Raw genomic sequence first — 23,823 nt, 5'->3', positions numbered from 1 at the left:
CTGAGTGCACAGAGTCACTTGAGCAGCCGATTATTGGAGAATCTGCACATGCATTGTGAATGCGTACTCAGTTGCTGTGTCTTTTGCGATGGATCTGGTGAGCGTCTCTATTCACTTCTTGGCGGCTGCTACTTTGCACACTTCTCACATTCACAGCCTGCATAATCGCAGCTGCAACCGGCATAGCATATAACTCTGAATCATGCACATTATCCTTCAAAATCTAATTTGACAATTTCCTCCATGAATAAAAATAATGTAATTAAAACTGCACATAGTACTGATATCTGCACATGTCCCCTGATTGGTAGAAGAAACAGGCTTTTCAGTCATAGCTAGAAGTTGTGTCCAGTTTAGCATTATTGCATACAGGGTGGATTTCAGAAATCTTATACAATAATTCTGCACCAATGATTGTTCAAATACCAGATTTAGTATAAAAAGATTTACAAGCTCATATGTTGCTTCCCAGGGGATGGTTTGCTCAGACGGCTTCCCTGGGACAGTGAGTTCTTACCCTGGTTAACAGACAACAATATTTCAAAGTCCAGGATGGTGAATTCAGTATAAAGCCCTATTTTCCATATATGAACTACTATGTCAGCGTGCTCTATTTAGTAAAAAGAACTGTAATATCAGTTTAACATATGGTGTCTGTAAAAAAGGAAATTTGAGAGTAATAAATGAGCAGTTGTTATGCTGGATTCTATAGAAAAGAGCCCTGTATAGAGAGGGTTTTTGTCTCCTACGTGAAAAAACATTTCCTTAACCTAAGTGCCTGAAGATACAAAATGCATCTCAGTGTTGGCATTAGCATTGGCCACTCCAGTGCTGCCCACTCGTTGCTTGAAGAGGAAAGGAAAAACCTTGTTAAAGGCTTTGCGGAAGTTAGCACCCATGAAGGCATAGACAATGGGGTTTATCGAGGAATTGGTGTAGGACATGCAGTGGGCCCAAATCTTGATCTTGTAGGTATAGTAGTCACGTTTGAAGGTGGGACTAAAAGCTTGAAATAGGATGTAGAGCTGGATAGGACCCCAGCAGATAGTGAAGAGCAGGACAATGACAGCCACCATGCGTGAAATCTTGGTACGCATCACCACGGAACGTTCGGCCAAAAGCTGCACCTGAAGGAGAAACACAGGGAAAGTTAGAACAAAATAGCAAAAATAGGACAAATACACTATTCCATATACATAAGCTTAAGGAGAAGTTCATTTGGGCATCTGTTGGTTTAGACTCAAGGTCCAGTCTTCACCAATATTAAAGCTATATTTCCATGTGCTAGTTCAGCTCGATTTCTGTTTTGTAAACTAGATAAAAATTATGGAGCCAATGCAGAATTGCACGCGTCAGCTGTATTAGCTCCCTCACTGTATGAATGAAACAAAATATTTATTATATCAGTTACTTATATAGCAATAGCATATTCCATTGCGCTTTTTCATTTGGGAATAAAATGGGTATTTCCACCAAATGAAAATTTGTATGCATCTCTGCAGCCAAATCAACCCTATCCATAAGTTTGGTTGCATAGCCATCATCATTATCTGTGAGTACTTTCACCAGCCTATCCTTGTTGGAAAGATACATCTGAAAGCAGATGTACTGAGCATATGCAACATGAAAACATGTAAGAAACACTCTGCAAATTGACTTGCATTCACCTTTCGAGCAACCCCTTTGTATTTACGTCTATTCCTTACTAAAAAAAAGCGCTGGGTTGTTTTCTTAAAGTGACATGTTTGAAGTGAAACCCTAAGACTAGAAATTATGTATATGGTGATTTATTCTATATTTATTATGTGGCATTTGGGGATGTAGACAGCATCTTGGCGGTTGGGATACTGGTAGTCAGAACCCTGGAGCAGGAATCCCAACAGCAGTTGAAATCCCAGTGCCGGAATCCCAACAGAGTTGAAATCCCAGTGCCGGAATCCCAACAGCAGTCAAAATCTTGGCTCAAGAATCCCGACCTCTGACATCCTGATGGTAAGTAGTATGGTTAGGGTTAGTTTAAGGGGTTAGGGTTAGGCTGCGGAGGGTAGTGCTAGGGTTAAGCTGCAGGAGGGGAAGGTTAGGGTTACACTAATGGAAAGGTGGGTTAGGGGGAGTGTTAGGGGTTAGGATACTTACGCAATTCTGTCAGGATTCTGACTGTTGGGATGCCGCTGCCGCTATTCTGACTGCTGGCATCCTGACCGTGAGATCCCATACTCAACCCAGCATTTGGTACCTAATAGCAGTTCTAGCACAACAACATTTACATTAAATATCTTTCTAAGTAAATGATGTTAGATAGAGAAGTGTGACTTATCTTTTTTTATCAAGTAGGTAAGACTTCACTAGAAAAAGTACTGTTATGATCAGTTTTGATATTAGCCACTAGCATATTTATAATCAGGAGATTGATACATTTTGTGTTAAATAGAAGTATTAATCATGATGAAATGAGTCATTGGCCAAATAAGAGTCATGTCATAGAAGTATTTGATGTCAATGAGAAGACAAATTGGTGGGCAATCCATCAACACTCTTATTATGTTTCAGTAAGGTTCAGGTACAGTAAGTCAATATGTGATAAATAAGAGTTTATGTTTCAAAGTAATGGTTATCCAAGGATTATTATACTTTTTCAGAAGTGTAGACGGATCAGCACAATATAGGTGCTATATTGTGCCGTGTATGGGCAAGATATCGTACCTGATATCATGCTGCGCGCTCCCGCGGGGTCGTACGTCGCATCCCCAGGTCTTCCTGCAAAACCATCTGACCTGGGATGCGATGTACGATCCCATTCAAATGGTGGAGGGGGGATCCGGCATATAATGCGGTCTGCGGGGACCGCACGAAAGCCGGCAGTGACAGCACGAGCCGTCTGCTGACGGATCGGCAGTCGCACTGGCCAGCATTAGACACTTTACTAGTTCTTTTATTGGACTTGCAACTGTTTGGAAATTGCAGACCTAAGAAACCCAATTGTTATATGAACATATTTATATTCTTACCAGCAGTTTGTACAACCTCGTATGTGAGCTTTATACAGTACTTTGTGTAAGTTTCTCAATTTTATTTAAAACTGTATTTTTTGCAGCTTATTTTACATCATATTGTAACATAATGTTGCAAACACTGTACTAGTTTTTGTACATAAAATCTTAACATTAATAAGTTTCTGTCCAAATGTTCTAAACAAAATCATTAGCTTTAAGAAAATAGGTTTCCAGTGACCTTGGGCGTAGTAGGTGGTGGCAGCAAGAAGTGTTGTGTTTGTGCCAGAGACTTTTGGGAATGAAATTCATTAATCTGTAGCCTATAGATAAGTGACAGTGAAAACTGTGATTATTTGAGGAACCCATACAGCAGCATCCCACATCAGGTGTGCATCAGGTGTGACCCCTTAGGCTAACTTTATAATTGAATAACCTGCAGTCAGGTTTATTATATCATTGTTATCACAGCCACAACAATTTACTTCAGGGGAACCAGGGCTGCAAGAACTACATGCCCCACAGTACAATGCTACAGAGAGAGAGACAGGCGGTGCAAGCATAGGATTAAATAAGACTGCAGGTAGAAGCCTGTAAAATAGTGTTAATGAGTGAACCAGTAAAAGGAGAGTGTGTAAATGGCAGGAAGCTGCACGCAAGGTCTAAAGAGAAAGGGGGAAGCCCACAAAAGCTGTGGTGTGAGAGGGGCAGATAGGAGTGCAGCTATCATTAAGAGAGACCAGGAAGCTGCACATGTCATCCTGAATTGAAGTGCATGCAGTAGAGACAAGAGAGAAAGCTGGAGATGTAAACAGTAGCGAAAGTGAAATAAGTATTAAGAAAGAGATAAGCACAACAGTGGAGCTGTAAAGTAAAAAAATACCAGTGAGACCAGAAGAAACCTATATAGAGGAAAAACATAATAACCTGCCAAGTAAAAGACACAGAATCCGCAAACACAATCTGCAGAGAAAGACAGGGACTTGTTATGGATTGGCTAGCAATCCAGAGCAAGAGATCAGAGCCGAGAGTCCTATCTAAACACCTGCTGTGCTTGCCTTCAGTGGGAAAGTTGGAGCAGACATTATTCCTCAGGTCGGTGAAAGATTGCCAAGTATTGCACACCCAAGCACTCCATTTATGTGATTTAGACATTGCTCCTATTTGCCAACAAGTAGCACTCAATTGTTAAATAGGACATTTACAGAGGATTGATAAAGTGAACACGTGCTATACCATTTAACAGCACTTCAATATTTACATCTTAAAGGGACAGACTTCAATTTTTCTTATTGTCTAATGAAAGAGCACCAGAGTGCACATACAGATTAACAGTAACCCAGGTTACCAACGGTAAATCCACCCTCCTAAACCATATGGACATTAGGTGAGAGTCCGTGAAAAAGTGGGAAAGTGACAGGCAGTGGAAGTTGTGCGTGAAGTGTAGAGAGAGTGGGTGAAACCTGCAAATACTAAAGGTGTGTGTAAGGGCAGAGAGACACAGAGCTGCCATTATAGGAGATTAGGGAGCTGTATATGTGATGCCGGATTAAAGTTCAGCAAAGATAAGGGAGAAACCTGGAGAAGTAAACAGAAGTGAAATATTAAGATATGTCTTAAGGATATTGGACCTCATTCAGAGTCGGTCATTGCGGCCGCACGGTCGTACGCCACCGATGTTCGCTAAACTGCGCATGCGTAAAATTCGCAATGCGCATGCGCAAACTAGCTATTACAATCAGAAATTGCTCTCTCCTTCAACTTGGCCAGGTCGTTAGTTTGAGTGACAGGATGAGGCGTTTGTGGGTGGTAACAGGGGAAGGTGCTTGTGAACGGGGGAGTGGAGATCCGAACGCAGGTGTGCCTGACTATGCAAATGGCGTTTTATGGGAGTGCATAATTAACTAAGTAGTGTCATGGCACATGTGACATGGGAGGTTTTTACACTGACTTGATCGTAGTGCTTAACCTTAAGGTCTACGACCAGCTCCGATGGTTCCGGATTGTCTCGATTAATCCTTATATGCCCAGGGAGATGACGTGTAATGCGAACGAGAAGGGGGCGTATTTTTAGTCTTACGGCCGCATCCTCCCCTCGCTCGTCCAGCTAACGATCCCATCTTAATGACGCAACTTGCGAGTGCTTCATTTGCATATCCTGCCCCTTTTACCTTACGACCGTGCGGCCGCAATGACCGACTCTGAATGAGGTGCATTGTTCATCTACAGCCATGGCCAAAAGCTTTGAGAATGACACAAGTATTGTATTTTACAAAGTTTGCTGCTTCAGTGTTTTTAGACCTTTTTGTCAGATGTTACTATGGTATACTGAAGTAACATTACAAGCATTTCATAAGGGTCAAAGGCTTTTATATACATTAAGTTTATGCAAAGAGACAATATTTGCAGTGTTGACCCTTCTTTTTCAAGTCCTCTACAATTCGCCCTGGCATGCTGTCAATCAACTTCTGGGCCACATACCTACTGATGGCCGCGGATTATTGCCTAATCAATGCTTGGAGTTTGTCGGAATTTTGGAGTTTTTGTGTGTCCACCCGCCTCTTGAGGATTGAACACATGTTCTCAATGGGATTAAGGCCTGGGGAGTTTCCTGGCCATGGAACCAAAATTTCAATGTTTTGTTCCCCGAGCCACTTAGTTATCACTTTTGCCTTATGGCAAGGTGCTCCTTCATGCTAGAAAAAGCATTGTTTATCACCAAACTGTTCTTGGATGGTTGGGAGAAGTTGCTCTTGGAGGATGTTTTGGTACCATTCTTTATTCATGGCTGTGTTCTTAGGCAATATTGGGAGTGATTGCACTCCCTGGGCTGAGAAGCAACCCCACACATGAATGGTCTCAGGATGCTTTATTGTTGGCATGACACAGGACTGATGGTAGCACTCACCTTTCTTTCTCCGGACAAGCGTTTTTCCAGATGCACCAAACAATCTGAAAGGGGATTCATCAGAGAGAATAACTTTACCCCAATCCTCAGCAGTCAAATCCCTGTACCTTTTGCAGAATATCAGTCTGTCCCTGATGTTTTTTCTGGAGGGAAGTGGCTTCTTTGCTGCCCTTCTTGACGCCAGGCCATCCTCCAAAAGTCTTCGTCCTGTGTCATGCCAACAGTAAAGCATCCTGAAACCATTCATGTGTGGGGTTTCTTCTCAGCAATTATTGTAAATATCAGCTTTAATTTAAGAAAATGGCTACAAGTTGCAACATTATATTGGTTGTTGTAACTTGTAGCCATTTTCTTAAATTAAAGCTGGTATTTACAATAGTAAGATAAAGTCATATTCAGTTGAATCTTTGTTGAAACTTTCTACATTAAAGTGACCCCTTTCAACCTTTTTGGGTAGATAGAAATAAATCTAAATAATGGTGGGCATACACTATACAATTATCTGTCAGATATTTGTCCAATCTGGCTGGTTGGATTGAAATCCTGGTAATGTATAGGAGCAAATGACAGTTGATCAGGGCCTGATTCAGCAAGGATCTCTGTTACAATCACGGCCGCAATCATTAACGCAGTTCTGCTGTGAAAGTATGCTAATAATTGCAATCGCAAAGCACTCACATGGACAACATATGCGATGGCATTGCCCAATAGAAATCTATGGGCTTCTTTTCAAGTGCTGCACTGAGAGGGATCCAATCGGATTCCACCCAGTGTCCTCTGCTGCACACACGTCATTCTGCACATGCGCAGATGGGCGCCAGTTGGACTTTTGGGTCATAAACCCGGAAGTCTCTCTATCGCAAAGCAGTGGCAGATCTACATTTTTGGGCACCTGAAGCTTAAACTGTTATGGGGGCCCATTTACAACCAACAACAATAGGGCAACATACAACAAGGTCTAAAGGATCTTGCTGCCCTTGTAAAGACCTTGAGGCCCAAATGGTGGAGATGTAGAAACCCCCCAGAAAGTGAGAGACAGTAAATAGATAGATAAATGTAGAAACCACCTAGAGAGTGAAAGACTGTAGATAGACATAGAAACCCCCCAGAGAGTGAGAGACTGTAGATATATAGATACATGTAGAAATCCCCCAGAGAGTGAGAGACTGTAGATATATAGATAGATGTAGAAACCCCCAGAGAGTGAGACACTGTAAATAGATAAAGAAACCATCCAGAGAGTGAGAGACTGCAGATAGATAGATGTAGAAACCCCCATGAAAGTGAGACACTGTAGATATATAGATGTAGAAACCCCCTAGAGAGTGAGACACTGTAGATAGATGTAGAAACCCCCAGAGAGTGAGACACTGTCGACTGATAGATAGATGTAACCCCCCCAGAGAGAGAGATACTGTTGATAGTTAGATAGATTTTGAAACCCCCCAGACCGTGAGAGACTGTAGACAGATAGATGAAGAAACCCCCCAGAGAAAAACAGCCCTTCTAATCACACCATGCCGTGGCATGACTCGGTACAGCCGAGCATCTTTCATGTGACTTTTTACCTTCAAATGCGTCTTATTCACACAGTGATGTGAATAGCTTCTGCTGATTAAAATGATATGCAGCATGCCTATTTTATCTGTGCGTCTGCAGGTGTATCTGCATGCAAAATGCTATGGTACAGAGTTACAGCCACTGACACTATAACGTAGCATTTCACATGTCAGATACACCCGCAGATGCACAGAGAATGTAAACATGCTGGTTATCATTTTAATCAGCAGAAGCTGCTTGTGCTAGCTATTCACATCATTGTGTGAATAAGACGCATTTGAAGGTAAAAAGCTGTACTAAAGTTGCTTGGCGCTACCGCATTATTAGTGGCGTGACTTGTAGTGCATGGAGGATAGATGTATATGGACACATCTGTAGATCACATACAAAACCAACACTTACTTCCTCTGTAGGATCCCAGCTATTGATCCTCCTGAGTGGGATCTCTTGAATCCAACTGAGACAGGCCTCTCCCCCACGATGCAAGCTCCTGCCTCTGAGCTGCATGCCATCCCTCAGTCAGCTCAGCTTTCAGTTTCTGGTCAGCACTGTAGGGCCAACTTCTGGCAGATGCGATAGCACAAATGTTGATGGGAGCATCTAGTAGCACCTGGCAGTACTGCACTCAGCAGTGACATTGACAGCAACTCTGTATTCTGCACCTGGCTGGCTCATAAGAGCAATCCGCTGGTTGGAGCTGTAGATAGTGTCTGCCAGATAGTACTGATTATGGGGGGTTTCTGGGTACTCAGAAACCCCCCCTACATGCACTACTGTAGAGCATATTCTAAGGTCATTAAGTACTTCAAACCATTGGCTTATGATTCTATCTTAATAACACTCCATTGATTTTGTTGAAAAATTCACTCAAAACAAATTTGCTTTAGGGCCCCTCCGGGGTTAGGGGCCCTGAAACTTAAGCTTCATTAGTTTCACAGTAGATCAACCACTGTCGCAAACCACAGCTGTTTTATCGGGAGAGCTGTCCTTTGCGATTTTCTAGGTGTATACCAGCTTTGTTAACGCCGGTATGTGGACGATAAGTGGCGGGATGTACTGCATCAGCAATGCAATGCTTAGTTAAATCCCGCTCTGGGTGAGAAACCAATCAAAAATTCCTAACAGCACGTTTAAGAAATACCTTGGTGATATAAAATTAATTTCATCTCAGTCTTAGCAAGACATGAAAAACTTGATTGTTGTGTTCAGTGATCAAAGAGGAAAATCCTAAAATGTAATAGACTACCATGAATTTGGGCCCTGGATACAAGATCGCATCGCTGGAAAGGTAAGTGTACGTGAATTGCTACTTAACAAAGTTACAGTATATATATCGCATCGGATGGAAGCGATATATAGTGAAAATAACAGTTCTGTTTTCATTTTCTTCATGAATATTTCCCTAAATGTGAGCAACAGGGTAGATTTAGGGTCATGCCATCCCTAGGCACGTTTTTATTGTCAGTACCCACTCCCCTCTCCCAGACTTCCGGGGAGACCCTGCCCTCTCCAGCTACATGTTCTTTTTGTCTATTTGAGGACTCTTATCGTGGTCTAAGAACCTCCTCTTCGGGCATATGCGCTGACTCCCGATACTCCCCCAATAAGCCTCACCGCTGCTGATCACTCAGAAACAACCTCAGTTTAGGGAGAGCTAAAGATAAGTAAATAACAGAAATTATTCACAACATAACGCTGATTATAATAACGCAGCAAATCGGTTCTAGATGTTTATGAGTCTGTCTTATTAGAAAAACCTAATTAGGAATGCCGAAGTCCCAATAAGGGTGAAATGATGACTCCACAAAGGAGAAACTGCTGCAAAGATATCTGTTTAAATAGTAGAAATGTCTTATCCATACAGGAGTGAACAAAGAAACAGCACTATTACATTAAAGGTGGCCAACTGGTATTTAGCACTGAGATAGTTCACCATACCTGCTGCAGTATTCTGAGAATTTCCACTTGAAAAGTGCAATGTAAAGGTCATCAAAGTGGGTAATAGAATTCCAATCAGTACATTGACATTTACTTTATTTTCTCTGGATATCTGCCTGTTCAGCTGAACCACTAAAATCCAACAAGTCTCCACGGAAGGCTTAATAAAAAAATGTCTTAACTAATTTTGTATTGCATTATATAATACCTTACATTTTTTAAATAAATGTTATCATATGCCAATGCCATTTCTTGGATGAATTATAATAATACTATTCTATTTTGCTTGTGGTAAGGTAATGGCAATTTTACATTAAGGACCAGCTTTTTAATTGATGTAGATTCTGAAGGATTTTTTCTTATTCTTATGAATGACTTTGTAAGCCTATGCCTGACCCAATGCCGTGGCGTGGAGTTGGCCCAATATCTGGAGATTGTGGGACCACGATTCTACTGCCCGGGGCACCTTTACAATGGATGTCACTGGTTGCCACTACCAGTGGACCACCTGCTGAGTGAAGGGTTCTGCTTGCTGGGGTAGTGAGTGACGCGGCCCTGTGACCACTCCCTACCACCCTCACAGCCCATGCTTACTTGCTGACTGTTGTTCCGGAGCTCACTCACTGCCAGGGTGGCCTCCATCTGCCTGACACCCCAGCTGCCTCCTGGACACTGTGGCTACCGGCAGGTCCGCACCTGGTGTCTTCAGTTGAGATGCCGCTGGCCACCATCTTGGATGCCCTGAATCCATATCTGCATTGCTGTTGCTCACAACAGTGGCTGCCACTACCAGGCGAGTAGTGTTCTCATTACCGGGGTCAACCCGCTGGGCTCCTTATCCCTGCACCTAATACTCCCCACTCAGCTCTACCCCATCAGCTGCATCAATATTTGTGCAGCCCCAATTGTTGGCACTTCACACCGGCTCCAGCCATGACCCAGTCAGTCACCACGTCCTACTGAATCTGCTCCCTTCATATTTTACGGATCAGTTGTAAAAACACCCCCACCTTCTGTTCCAATACCAGATGTCTGATCCCCAACCTCTAATGGCCCTCTGATACCCTTTTGACCCCTGGGTATCCTTCACCAAACCTTGCCCATTACTACCTATGAGCTATAGTCTGAGTGCTCATAACCTTTTCACCGTTCTGCTCTGGCTTACTCCATCACTTGTTTATATTACCATTACTCTTCACATGCAGAAGTCTACTACTTTTTTCTCTAAACAAGGAGGTGGTAGTACATATTTCACCCAAGGTAACAAGTCCACTCAGCATCAGAAGCCTACTTCCCCTTCCCCAGCCTCCATGGATAAAGAAAGATCGAACCCTTGCCCCCTCTACTAAGGAGGATATTATGGCATTACATTCCCTCATTATGGAGTTCAAGTACTCTCTCAAAACCAAGCTTGTTAAAGAAGTTGCATCTATCAAAGCTGACATCTCATCTATCACCTCTTGAAAAACTAAACTGGAATTCTGCCAGGATAGTCTCAAGAATGAAATCCAACAGAGATTTGGATCATATTATCACTGAACTCTCAGACCTCCGTACTATGCATGAGGATCTTGAAAACTGTGAACAGAGTGACAATATTCTAATCCATAACATCCCAGGGTCAGTTACTTGGGAGACCCAGGAGTCTTATTTGAATAATCTCTTTTCCTTCCTGATACTAGCCCTCGGATCTCAGGTTCTGCCATTGGAAAGAGCCCACCGCGCTCTATGGCCTAAATCCAGGAAATATTAACCTCCACAGGATGTTATCATGCGGTTTCTCAACTATAAGGATAAATAATTGGTTCTTGCCCCAACAGCAGGTAAACCTCATGTCTTATTTGACTCTGTCAAGCTTCAGTTCTTCAAAGACCTCGCCCCAACGATGATCGCTAAGCGAAAAGAACTTCAGGATCTAACTAATGCCCTCCGAGACCAGGGAATCCGATATAGCTGGGAGTTCCCTTTCAAGCTAATTGTTGATCTGAATGGCAAGAGTGTCCTCATTAGAGATTGTCGCGGAAGCAAGGACTTACTGGCACATCTGGAGGAATCTGGCCCCTCTTCCCGTAATGAAAAAAAAATGACTCAGGAGACCCGTGACTATGCCTCTACTTTATCATCATGGCTCTAACTCTTACCACTTGTTCAGACCTGGTTTTAGCCCTACCCTGTAGCTACTCATTGGTGCTAGAATTTGGTAAAAATTTTTATTGTAACATAACTCTCCTCATTTATATAAAGTTTACCACTATTTCCAATTTTTTTTACATAACGACTGTTTATTCCATGTATTTGCCCCCTTATTTGTCTACAGGTTTATCAATGTTATATATGCCAATGTTTTCTCTGTTATATGTATCTCTTTTTTTTCTTTATTATATATTTTTTCATCTTTTATTGATGCTGGCTGTGTCTATCTGGGCTACATTCATATTTATGTATGCAGTTTCTTTTTTTTGTCGATACTGGGGAGTTTGGTGCGCTTGGATCAGGAATTATTGCCTTTTTCCACCTCGGCAACCCTGTCCTTGGAATGTTTCAATATGATTATTATATAATTACAAGTTATTGCCTCTTTTGTTCCTTACTATGTTTTTATGTAATTAAGGTCTTTTATATGGCATTCTGTATGCTTTATAATTCTCCCTGGTCTCTATCTCTCTGTTTTCACTCCCCTCTAGGATTTAGGTCCAGTATTTCTTCACTTTTCCTAACCTATCCCTCTTGATGCTCATACCAGTCATATTCATTTTTCTTCTCTCTCTGGGCCTGATTCACTACGGATTGTTATTGCAATCGCAGCTGAGATTATGCATGCAGGTCTGTTGCGAAAATATGCTAATGACTGCAATCACAAAGCTATTATAGAGACGCCCAAAGTTAGCATAGAGACTTCCACTACTGCCTTCGCAGATCCATAATAACTTGCAATCCTGCGTATACATCGAGTAACATCGACCCCTCACGTGCAATTACAACAGGTCAGACCTTACTCAGAAATTGCTAACCTCCTCGCACGCAGTGAGCACTCAAGCTGCGTATGCCGTCATAGTTGCTAATTTATGCATACCCATGCAACGGCGTTCAAATGGGCAGACATGCCTGCGTTTCTCCGGCCACTCCCCCATCACCACCCGCAAACGCTGCCATCCCATCCCTCTGTCTGCGATGGTTTTGTATCTGTGAGAGCAATCACAGTGCGTTCGCAATGCACGGGCATTGCGGTGCATACGTATGCGCAGTACACACCATCGACCAATCTGTGTGCGCGGTTGCAATTGCGATCCATGATGAATCAGGCCCTCTATCATTTCTCATATACTCAAGGAGTGCTGATGCCCCCACTGTTACTACTTGGTTCAGACCCCTACACTCCCCCACACGGTGACATTTTATGCCTAGGTAGTTCTGTTCTTCTCTCTCTGATTTAAATTTTATTATCTACACCTCATTGGACACTTTTGTCCTACTCTGTACATATGTTTTACTCCATTTTTTAGTCGTAGACAACATATCCAGACCCCTTCTCTCCCTCTCTAGTCTCTCCTCTCTCTCTCCCTTAGCTATTACCCCCCATTTATTTTTAGCGAGTCGGGGGGCTTCACCTCCTTATTCTCCTTTCAGCTTACTCTCTTTGGGCAGAATTAAATTGTTTTAGCGTGAATTTGGCCATCCCTCCCTGCAATCCAAACACTTCTCTACTGTGTTGTACTCTTCCAGTAAAACTAAACATAATGTTGTTGCAATTTTGGTAAACACCCGGTTGCTCTTTGTTCAACAATCTGTCTACATGGATTCCTATGGCCACTATATCATTCTAACAGGCAGACTGAGGCACTTAGACATCACCATTGCTGCTGTTTATGCTTCCAACACAGGTCAGCAACGCTTTTTCAATTCTTTTCTCAGCATATTGTGTATTTGGAGTTATTGATCAACTTTTGGATAAGTCCATTCCCACATCCCTCTCCCATACCTGCCCAGTGTCTCAATCCCTCAATAAGCACATCAAGCAAACTGGTTTATATGATGCCTGGCGTGCTCTTAATCCCTTATCTAGGGATTATTCTTTTTACTCAATGTCACCCAGTACATACTTTAGGATTGAGCTGCTTCTATGTGGTCTTCTAACATCTAAACATTTACTGTACTCCTCCATAATTACTAACCCCTTGCCTGACCACTCTATCATTACCTCCACATTCAACTTCCTTAATTCTCCAGTCAACAGACCAATTTGGCATTTCAATGATACCCTTCTGAAGATTCCTCACTGTCAAACAACTATCAAGGTGACAATAGAGGACTACTTCACTCTCAATGTCCAGGACTCTCTGTGTTCGCCTTTGGTGTGGTAAGCCCATAAATCTATTCTGTGGGGCCTTATTATTTGGTATGCCTCACACAGGAATAAGGAGCAAAGCAACTACTTTTCATCCTTACTGAACAGGTCCACCATCTCGAGTCTCTCCATAAATGTACCCCTACAGATGCTATCTATAAGCAATTAACACTAGCAAAATCCACTGTCAATGCGATCCTCTTTGAGAAAATCGAGAAGTCTCTCTGTTTAAATCAACGTTTCTCTGAGAAGAGCACTAAGGCAGATACTTTGTTGGCCAATTGATTAAAGGCTTGTAAGGCCATCTAGGCCATACCAGTACTTTGTGATCCCCTTCAATAATGTTCAACTAAAATCAATAATATTTTTAAGGAGTATTATAGTCACCTTTACAATATCCAGGAACAATCTCTTCCATCTCCCTCCACTCCCACATATCTCTCCTCCTGTGCTCTTCCCCGCATTAACCCTTCTACTGACTTAAGACTCATAATTGAGGGAGAAGTCTCTAATGTCCTCAAGTCACAAAAACCCTCAAAAGCATCGGGTCCAGATGGACTCCCATTTTCCTATTACAAGACCTTCCAGGTGCCCCTTATTCCTCACAGTACTGCCATGTTCTCGATGGCAAGTTTTGTCTACCCTGACAACACTAGAGCCAAAATTACTGTTTACCAAACCCCAGCAAAGATCCTCTCATGGTTTCCAGTTACCGGAGTGTCTCGTTACTATACACTGACCTGAAACTTTTTGCAAAAATTCTCGCAAAATGATTGAACCCCATCTTCCCTACCCTCATACATCCAGATCAAGTGGGTTTTGTGACCTCCAGAAAGACACTTGATAATACCAGGCGCTTGGTAGACTTTATACACCATATTAACACAACCAAACTTTCCTTGCTAATCCTGTCCCTGGATGCGAAGAAAGCATTTCATAAGGTCTCTTGGCCCTTTATGTTACATACACTTCTTCAATTTGGTTTCACCAGTAAATTTTTGCAAGCAATTAAGGCTCTTTACCAAAACCCTTCTACTACAGTTCTATCTTGAGCCTTGCTCTTGTACTCCTTCAATGTCACAAACAGGACCAGGCAGGGATGTCCCCTATAGCCACTCATATTCGCTCTAATTATTGAACCCCTTGCTTGCAGTATTAGGGCTAACCCGGACATTTCCGGCATCACTATAGGCCATTCGTGGCCCTTTTTGCAGATGACATCCTCCTCACCTTCTCTAAACCTCTGATTTCCCTCCCAAATCTTTTCCATGAACTATCCCTTTATGGGTGACTGTCTGGTTTTAAGATTAACCACAATAAGTCTGAAGTTCTACTACTACACATGACAGAATCCCTAAAAAAAATAGTTGTAACTAATTTTAACCTTACATGGCGGAAGGATTCCTATAAATATCTTGGAATCTATATTGCCGGATTCTATGGCCAGTTGTACAGGGCTAATTATGCCCCTCTCCTTAGGACCATTGAACAGAATATCTCCCATTGGAAGAAATATTTTCTATCCTGGGTAGGTTGCACCAATGCAATTAAAAAGAATGTTCTCCCCAAACTCTTGTACCTTTTTCAGGCACTCCCAGTTCCAGTCCCAGCCTGGGTACTCACAACTCTCCTAGCCCATTACAATAACTTTATTTAGAATGATAGGAAACCTCGAGTACATAGAAATATTTTTATCTAAATACTACCAGGCTTCTAGACTTAGCCAGCTGGTTGCTTGGCACTCCCCAAAGGGCACTAAATGTTGAGTGAATTTGAAGAGTAAGGAAAAAGGGGTTTACTGCGCTCCAATATTAATGCAGGGACACAGGAAAAACACAGATCACGTAAGATTCCAAAATTTAATTGAATAATTAGTAACAAACACAGTAGCAATATAAAAATATTGGATATGACAATACACTCCAATGATTAGTTATTATAAAATAAAAGTAGAAGTGGAAGATTATAAAAAACAATAAAAACCATAAATTCGCAAAAACGAGACAACAGAGGAGTTGATCAGGCTCCAATATTGTATCACCAATATCACCTATAAAATAAATCCACTTAGGTCAATTGATTAGCTGGAGAAACAATGCTGTAATGAAGTGTGTTCTAGAAACCAGGTTGATACATTGAAGGACCTGATATATGTACACACTCTCCCTATGTATAGGTAGACCTCGGTGTTGATGGCCCTTCACTGAATTGAGCCAACAGATAAATCCATTTCGCATATAATGTATTCAGCGATATATAAAGCTGATAATACAGTCTGATATTCTGCGATGGGATATAATAATGCTGATCCTTTCGTAGTGTATTGTATAGCACAAATGTTATTGTACAAAAATAAAAGCAAGGCCAGTAGTGTGCTTGTAAATGAACCAGCACTATCTCTGAGTGTTAGAAAAAATGTACCTTGGGCAGATGTAACGTTAATGCTGATCAATAATGAGGCTGGTAGCTCCTCTCGTTGGAAGATACTTCCGTCTCTTGTGTTGGAGCAGGTAGTAGAAGCCGCTTGCAGAGGTGTTTCGGCTGACAGCGGGGAAGTTACCTCCCGTCCGTTGGAACCAAAGGGACACTGACAGCGGAGCAGCCAGCAGGCGATGAAGATAATGGCTCCCGTATGTCAGGACCAATATTGCAGGCTGTTATCCGTATAATTCAGTAGCTGCATAGGATAGATGACAGCGCCAGCCCAGGGACTTGATTGACCAAAAATGCCAAACCGGCTTGCAATGATCAGCGGCAAGAGGTCTTCATATAGGGAGAGACTCCAGTAAACTGTAGAGAGCAGCAACGCGTTTTGGATACTCCTGTATCCTTTTTCAAGCTGAAATGCTCTCCTGTGTTCAGTCAAACACATATATAGCGTCCAGGTGGAAATTATTGGATAATAGGCTAATTGTTTTTAACCCTTAACAGTTTATTCCAACAGAATTATATAATATATTGGTTTTTAAATATAAACAAAGAAAAAAGAAAAAAATATATATATCTCTTTAGCACTGTAGTATAGATACATTCTACAGTGCTACATAACTCACATCCATATTAGTAGCAATTAATCAAGTAAGTATTTATTACCAATACATTAACTATAATCGGCACACATACATGTATTGCATGCACACACATATGACGATCATACGTGTATTACCGCACACATATATCCGTGTCGAGGGTTGTAAACCCTTTTTCCTTATTTTTCTAGTGAGGTTGGCAATCACCTCTGTATTTACTGCTGCACCGATATTTAACAATTAAGTCTCTGACTGGTTAGCGCTCAGGTTTCTGTGTGTGGGTGTGAATTTGAAGAGTGACTCAATTTCCCAACTGCCATGGCTCCAGTGCATTTATAGATCCAGATCTGCCCTGCTGGTCCTGACAATAGCTCAAACACTATACAGTACATCAGGAATTTTCTTCACCAAATTTGCTCTCTCTGACCATCCATCCCCCCAGACGCCCCTATGGCAGAATTCCTCTTACCTTCCCGGTCTATCCTCCCACATGGCATCTATTTGGTCTGCTGCTGGCATCACCAGGTTCCAACATATCTCTGGACTATTTGCTCTGCAGTCATTCACAGAAATGCAGAGATCTCCAAATTTGGCATTTTGTAAGTTCCTCTGTCTCTGTCACCCATCCTCTCTCCATAATCCCACATCTATGGAACGTCTCTGTATTTACCGGCATACTGATAAGGGCACTATCTCCCACCTATACCACTCTTAACTCTGGAATCTCCCTTTTTAACAAACCACGAAATGGTGTGTGAGCTGGATTTAGGCTCTTTTCTAGGTAAAGAAACCAGGGACGCAATTACATTTGCTATTTCTAAATGTTCTATCAGTTCTTCTATTAGGGAAAATACGTATAAGATATTTTGTCCCAGAGCATCTCCACTGAATGTATCCCTTCTAACATATGTTGGCAAAACTTTGGTTATACTGGCTCCCTTTTCCACATTTTGTGGACTTGTCTAAGAATTGTACCATTTTGGGTGATGGTTCAATCACTTATTGCCTGTGACAGCCCACAGCTCCCCCCCTCACCCAGCTACACTCCTCCTATCTGCCAAAGTCTGCTAGATGACTAAGAAGGCCAACAAATAAACTCTACACATTTCATTTGCAGTTAAATATCAGCTGGCACGAGCTTGGTAAAAACCTCACCCTCCCTCACTCCCTCAGGAGATTGTAAATTGGATCTGGTTTGTCACCAAAAAGGAATATATAACCAGTCTCCAAAACAACACAGTGGACAAGTTCCACTCAGCATGGTGTCCATGGTATTTACTTCACAATGCAACACTTCCCGAATCTACATTATTGTGCACTCTCCTATTCTCTTATCTCCTTCCTTGCTCTTGACTTTTCTTCTTCTTTCGCCATCTATGCCCTCCCACCCATCTCTCTACCATCCTGACTTGCTTACTTTTATTTTCCCCTTCTTATATATATTACCTTCTTTGTATTTTCTTTAATACACCCCTCCCCCCATGACCACACTGCACCATTTTTTTTTCTCAACAAATTTTTTTTCTCTTTTTTTTACTGATCTCATAGCCGCTTTTAATATTTGTTTAGACAATCGAGTAGCCTATTTTATCTTATCTAAATCTATATTTAGCCCCTCTTAACCCTCTATGATTTACGAACACTCTGTTCATGCCACTAGCTTTCCTCTCTTCTTTCTCACCTTTATTCATCTGAGAGCTCAATTTCTCTTTTCCCTGTGTTAGCTGATCTCAGTTTGATTAATAGATGTTTTCAATTTTGTTTTATGTTTACTTTTTCCCTCAGTAGAGCTATACTATTACTGTTATATTTTGGAAATTCTAATAAAATGTTTTGACTGTGATTGCCGATCTGGATTGGGACTAGATTATTCTATTGTCTCATAAAAAAATTAATAATAGAGTCTATTGTTCTTCAGAAAATTGTGATTTCAGCTTAAAAATCAATTTGAAACATTAATCTTAGGTTCAGGCTGCACTTGGTAAGAAATATTCAAAGTATCTGGATACTTCTAGCTCCTTGGGTGACTGCCATGATGGAGAGTTCCTGAGCCATCTAAGCAAGCATCCTGAGTTGGTCACCTAGAATTTGTGGTGACCTTTGATCTGTACTGTTTGTTTCTTTAGGTTCACAATAACATCACATTCTGACTTGTGACATTATTGTGTGACTTATGTGTAAAAAACCACCAAAGTCCTGGAGCACAATGCAGATTGCTTCCCAGGTCCTGCCCTGTCATAGTGCAACAGTCTAAAAATTTTCAGTTAGATAATTTAACCTCCTATCTTCTGAGTGCATTGTATTTTTTACTCTATGATTAATAAATCTACCAAGTTTATTTTAGATTTTCTATTTCACTGACATCTTCTAAATGTCAATCTGTCAAAGGAAATGACAAGTAGAAGGTGCAAGAAGTTATTCACTCACTTGATAAAAGTGTATGTTAAAAAAGAACGAAATCAGTAGTCTGTAGCAAAATCAGGCAAATAGGCTAAAAGGCAAAAGGTCAAACAACAACTTTTCTCTCTAAGCCAAGCAATACGGAAATCAGAGACAATGAACGCAATCCAAAAGAATAATTAAAGTCCAAGCAAATACCATGGTAAGTGTTACGGAAATATAATAGTAACTATTAAATAAATACTAACAACAATTATGCACAATGGGGATCATACTACATAGCTTAGCATAAGAGCTGATAGTTTGTAACATATGCCCACAAACAAATATGCATGATTACACAATTCTGCAGATCTGGTACTTGGGCCCTTCTAAGCTTGGAATGGCAGAATGGGGGAAGGAAGGTACATGGAAACGCAGACAGGCTACAGCTAAGGCATGCTTGCATAGTGATGAACTGTGGTAATATAGACAGTAATGCAAATAGCCGTTTTAGTAGTTCTGAAGCAGGTAGTGCTTTCTTCATTGGTCATGCCTATACTATACTGTATGATTTTGTGGCCATATTTTACAGTGATTGTTTTGTCACTTCATTCATACACAAGAAGGAAAATTATACCAGCTGCATTATAAGAATTATTTAAACTACACCAAACAGCAAATATGGTTTCACTATCAAAATAAATGTTTTTAAAAACATTCCTCTGCTTCTCACCCGAGAGGACTTTGATTCATCATGTGGACATAAATACAATATGTGTTTGGTTTTTATATTATTCCATACCACAAAATATAGGACCATCTTAAAACATTTTTATTATACTCTTGTTACTTCAGTATCATTCTAATCCTGTATACCTAATTTTTCTTATACTATTGTCATACACTATACACGTAATATAAACAGTTCAGCATAGATGATACAATACCAGTTTCAGGTCACCATGGCTGTGCTTGGTTTAGTGTATGGGTGCCAATAGTTCTTTCACTTCCATTATTAATCTCTTTGAGGCTCATTTAGTGTTGACCGTAAGTCAATTTATTTTGTTTGATGCTGCCCTTCCACTGGCAGATCATAAAAACGACAGCACGATTACGACATTGTAATCGTGCTGTCGTTCTATGTCTGTAATAAGCCTACACTGAACGGGCATGCTGAACCTGACATTATCGTCAGGTTAACCAGGATGTTTGCCCGATGATTGATGTCGGAAACGACCAGCGGGCGCGTGCATCGCTGGTCGTTTCCGACTTTAAAGTGCCTGATTTGCGGACAATTTGCAAGCAATTGCACGATAACGATCTCGCTATCGTGCAATCGCCTGTCAAAATCGCCTAGTGGATGGGCAGCATTAGACATGCAATGTCATGCAATGTCAAGACCATCGCGACCATCGGGCTTGCGACGAGACCGTGCGGTAGGATCTCGCTGCCGCAAGCCCAGGAGTGCTTTTGGCTCTATCAGAAGCAAAAAGCACTCCCACTGACATCACTAGTGATGTCAGTGGGGCCGGACCCAGATGGTAGGCGTTCCCATGGGAACGCCTCCGTCTGGGCAGCCACGCCCCCGGCACGCCCACCAAAGGGGGCGTGCTGTCACTCACCATCAACAGCACGCCCTCTTTGGTGCGAGACCCAAGCCATCGCTATTCGGGTCATGCGCATGCGCACTAGGGTACCATCGACCCGCTTGCGAGCGCTCAGCGCTCGCGAGCGGGTCTGAATCAGGCCCTCAGTGTCCTAAAAAATGCGGTTGTACCCAATGTCCACTTAACCACGGACATGTGAACAAGTGGAACAGGGCAGACTAAGGACTATATGACTGTGACAGCCCACTGGGTAGATGTATCACCTTATACAGCAGCAACAACAGCAGCATCACAAGTAGCAGCATCTCAGAAACACCAGCTCGTTCCAAGGCAGGCTATGCTGTGTATCACCAGTTTCAATAAGAGGCACACCACCGACAACCTCTTAGAGAAACTTAGGAAAATCATCGCCCAATGGCTTACCCTACTTAGACTCTCCTGGGGATATGTGATATCTGACAATGCCACCAATATTGTGCGGGCATTACATCTGGGCAAATTCCAGCACATCCCATTTTGCTCACACAATAAATTTGGTGGTGCAGAATTATTTTAAAAATTACAGGAGACGCTTTGGGTCGCCCCAAAAATTTTGGGCCACTTTCGCGATTCAGTGACTGCATGCCGAAGACTGGAGCAACAGCAAACACTCTTGAACCTGCCCTGCCATCACCTGAAGCAAGAGGTTGTAACGAGGTGGAACTCAACCCTCTATATGCTTCAGAGGATGCAGGAGCAGCAAAAGGCCATTCAAGCCTATACATCCACCTTTGACACAAATGCAGTGGAGAATGATTTCCGTGTTGTGCAAGGTTCTCCAGCCCTTCGAACTTGCCACATGTGAAGTCAGTTCAGACACTGCCAGCTTGAGTCAGGTCATTCCCCTCATCAGGCTTTTGCAGAAGCAGCTGGAGAAAGTGAAGGAGGAGCGATTCCGCTCGGTATGTGGGACTTGTGGATGAAGCCCTTCATTCGTTTTCCCAGGATTCGAGGGTGGTCAATCTGTTGAAATCAGACCACTACATTTTGGCCACCATGCTCAATCCTAGGTTTAACACCTATGTGGTGTCTCTCTTTCTGGCGGACACAAGCCTGCAGAGGTGCAAAGACCTGCTGGTGAAAACACTGTAAGCTGCAGTGGAACGTGATATGGCAACAGCTCCTTCTTCATTTTCTCCTGCAACTGGGGCTGCCAGGAAACAACTTAGATATCCTAACCAACCCGCTGGCAGTGATGCAGAGCAGGTAGGACCAAGTTTGGACATCTGGCACGGACTGAAGGACCTGCCAACAATTTCTGACATATCTGCTGTCACTGTCATTGAAAGAAAGGTGGAGGATTACATCGGTGACAGCATCCAAGTAGGCATGTCAGACAGTCCGTACCTGTACTAGCAGGAAAAAGAGGCAATTTGGAGGCCCCTGTACAAACTGGCTCTATTTTACCTAAGTTGCCCCCCCTCCAGTGTATACTACGAAAGAGTTTTTAGTGCAGCCGGGAACCTTGTCAGCGAAAGGCATAGAAGGTTGCTTCCACAAAATGTGGAGAAGATATGAATTATCAATTGTTCCGGGAAGACCAGCCTCCAGAAAGTACAGAGGGACCTGTGGTGGTGAATTCCAGCGGGGACAAATTAATACTCTGTGAGGATGAGGATGTACACAACACTGAAGAGGGTGAGGAATCAGTGGATGAGGATGAGGATGACATCTTGCCTATGTAGAGCCAGTTTGTGCAGTGACAGATTAATTGCCAGCTTGTTTTGTGGGGGCCCAAGTGAAGCAATCATTTCAGCCACAGTCGTGTGGCAGACTCTGGTGCTGAAATGACTCGTTTGTTAAAGTGTGCATGTCCTGTTTATACAACATAAGGGTGGGTGAGAGGGCCCAAGGAAAATTCCTTCTTGCACCTCTTTTTTTTCTTTGCATTGTGTACTCTTTGGGGCTCAATTTTTCAAACTGCCATCCTGTCTGCCACTGCAGTGCCACTCCTTGATGGGACACGTGTTTGTGCCACCCACTTGTGGCACTTAGCATAGTCATCCAGCTACCTCGGTGCAACCTTTTGGTATAAAAACAATATTGTGAGGTGTGATGTGTTTAGAAGGTATACAATCGGGAAACCGGCTGCCTTAATACCGGCAGCCGGCTTCCCGACTGTCATATCCCGGTGAGGGTGAAATGCCGGGCATCTAGATGTAGACGCCTGACATTTCCCCGACGCCGGGAGACCGGTGCCCGGCATCCCAATCGAAGGGATGCCGGGCGCCGCGAGCGGACAGCCGCGCGGGGGGGAGGGTTAGGTTTAGGGCACCCGGGGGGACTTGGGGTTAGACACCCCCCCGGGAGGGTTAGGGTTAGGCTAGGGGGAGGGAGGGTTAGGACTAGGCACCCCGGGGAGGACTTAGTGTTAGGCACCCCCTCGCGGGACTTAGGTTTAGGCAGCAGGGAAGGGGGGGTTAGGCACTTAGAGGGAGGATTAGGGTTAGGAACTTGGGGGGGAGGTTAGGGTTAGGTACCCCTAAGGAGGGTTAGGGGGTTAGGTTAGGTTAGTTTATACTTACCTTCGGGCCGATCAGGATTTCCACCGCTGTTGGGCTTCCGCTGCTGGACTCTGCTCATCTGTCGGCCAGGCACTGCCGGGAATCGAGCCGCCGGCCATGCGGCCGGCAGTTTTTCATACCGATTCCGTTTAGAATAGACTGGAAATGAATGTTATTGAGTTTAATAATAGCGTAGGAACAAAAAAAAACTACATTCTTTGATTTTAGCTGTTTTTATGCTTTTTTCCAAAAAATTCAGATTCAAAACCAAAACCCGGAAGGGTGGTTTTGGCAAAACCAATCCAGATCCAAAACACGAAGAAAGATCCAGATCAAAAACCAAAACATGAAAAGTGGCCGGTGCACACCCCTAATCTATATATATGACTTGCAGGAGTCATATCTCTTGCAGGTACTGGAGGGTATAAATACATGACAGTGATAATGTCTATCTGTAGGGGTTGGGTATGGGTTCCCCGCGAGCAACCTGCTCGCCGGGATGCTGACTACATCCCATCAGT

At 42.7% G+C, this 23,823-nt stretch overlaps 1 protein-coding gene across 1 annotated transcript in view; it reads right to left on the bottom strand.

The window, feature by feature from the left end:
• Positions 1–600: 600 nt before the first annotated feature.
• Positions 601–23,823, bottom strand: part of KISS1R (KISS1 receptor) — a 308,350-nt gene continuing 285,127 nt past the window's right edge. The window contains exon 5 of the mRNA XM_088460304.1: positions 601–1,127. Within this exon, the coding sequence (XP_088316430.1) occupies positions 771–1,127 (357 nt within the window). The 3' untranslated portion in view covers positions 601–770. The remainder of the gene's footprint in view (positions 1,128–23,823) is intronic.

The sequence above is a fragment of the Taudactylus pleione genome, unplaced genomic scaffold (genome assembly GCF_031769625.1).
Source record: "Taudactylus pleione unplaced genomic scaffold, aTauple2 ptg000044l, whole genome shotgun sequence".
In the NCBI taxonomy this organism is placed as follows: domain Eukaryota; kingdom Metazoa; phylum Chordata; class Amphibia; order Anura; family Myobatrachidae; genus Taudactylus; species Taudactylus pleione.
Note: the sequence above shows the minus strand (reverse complement) of the source record. Positions and strands in the feature narration are given on the sequence as shown.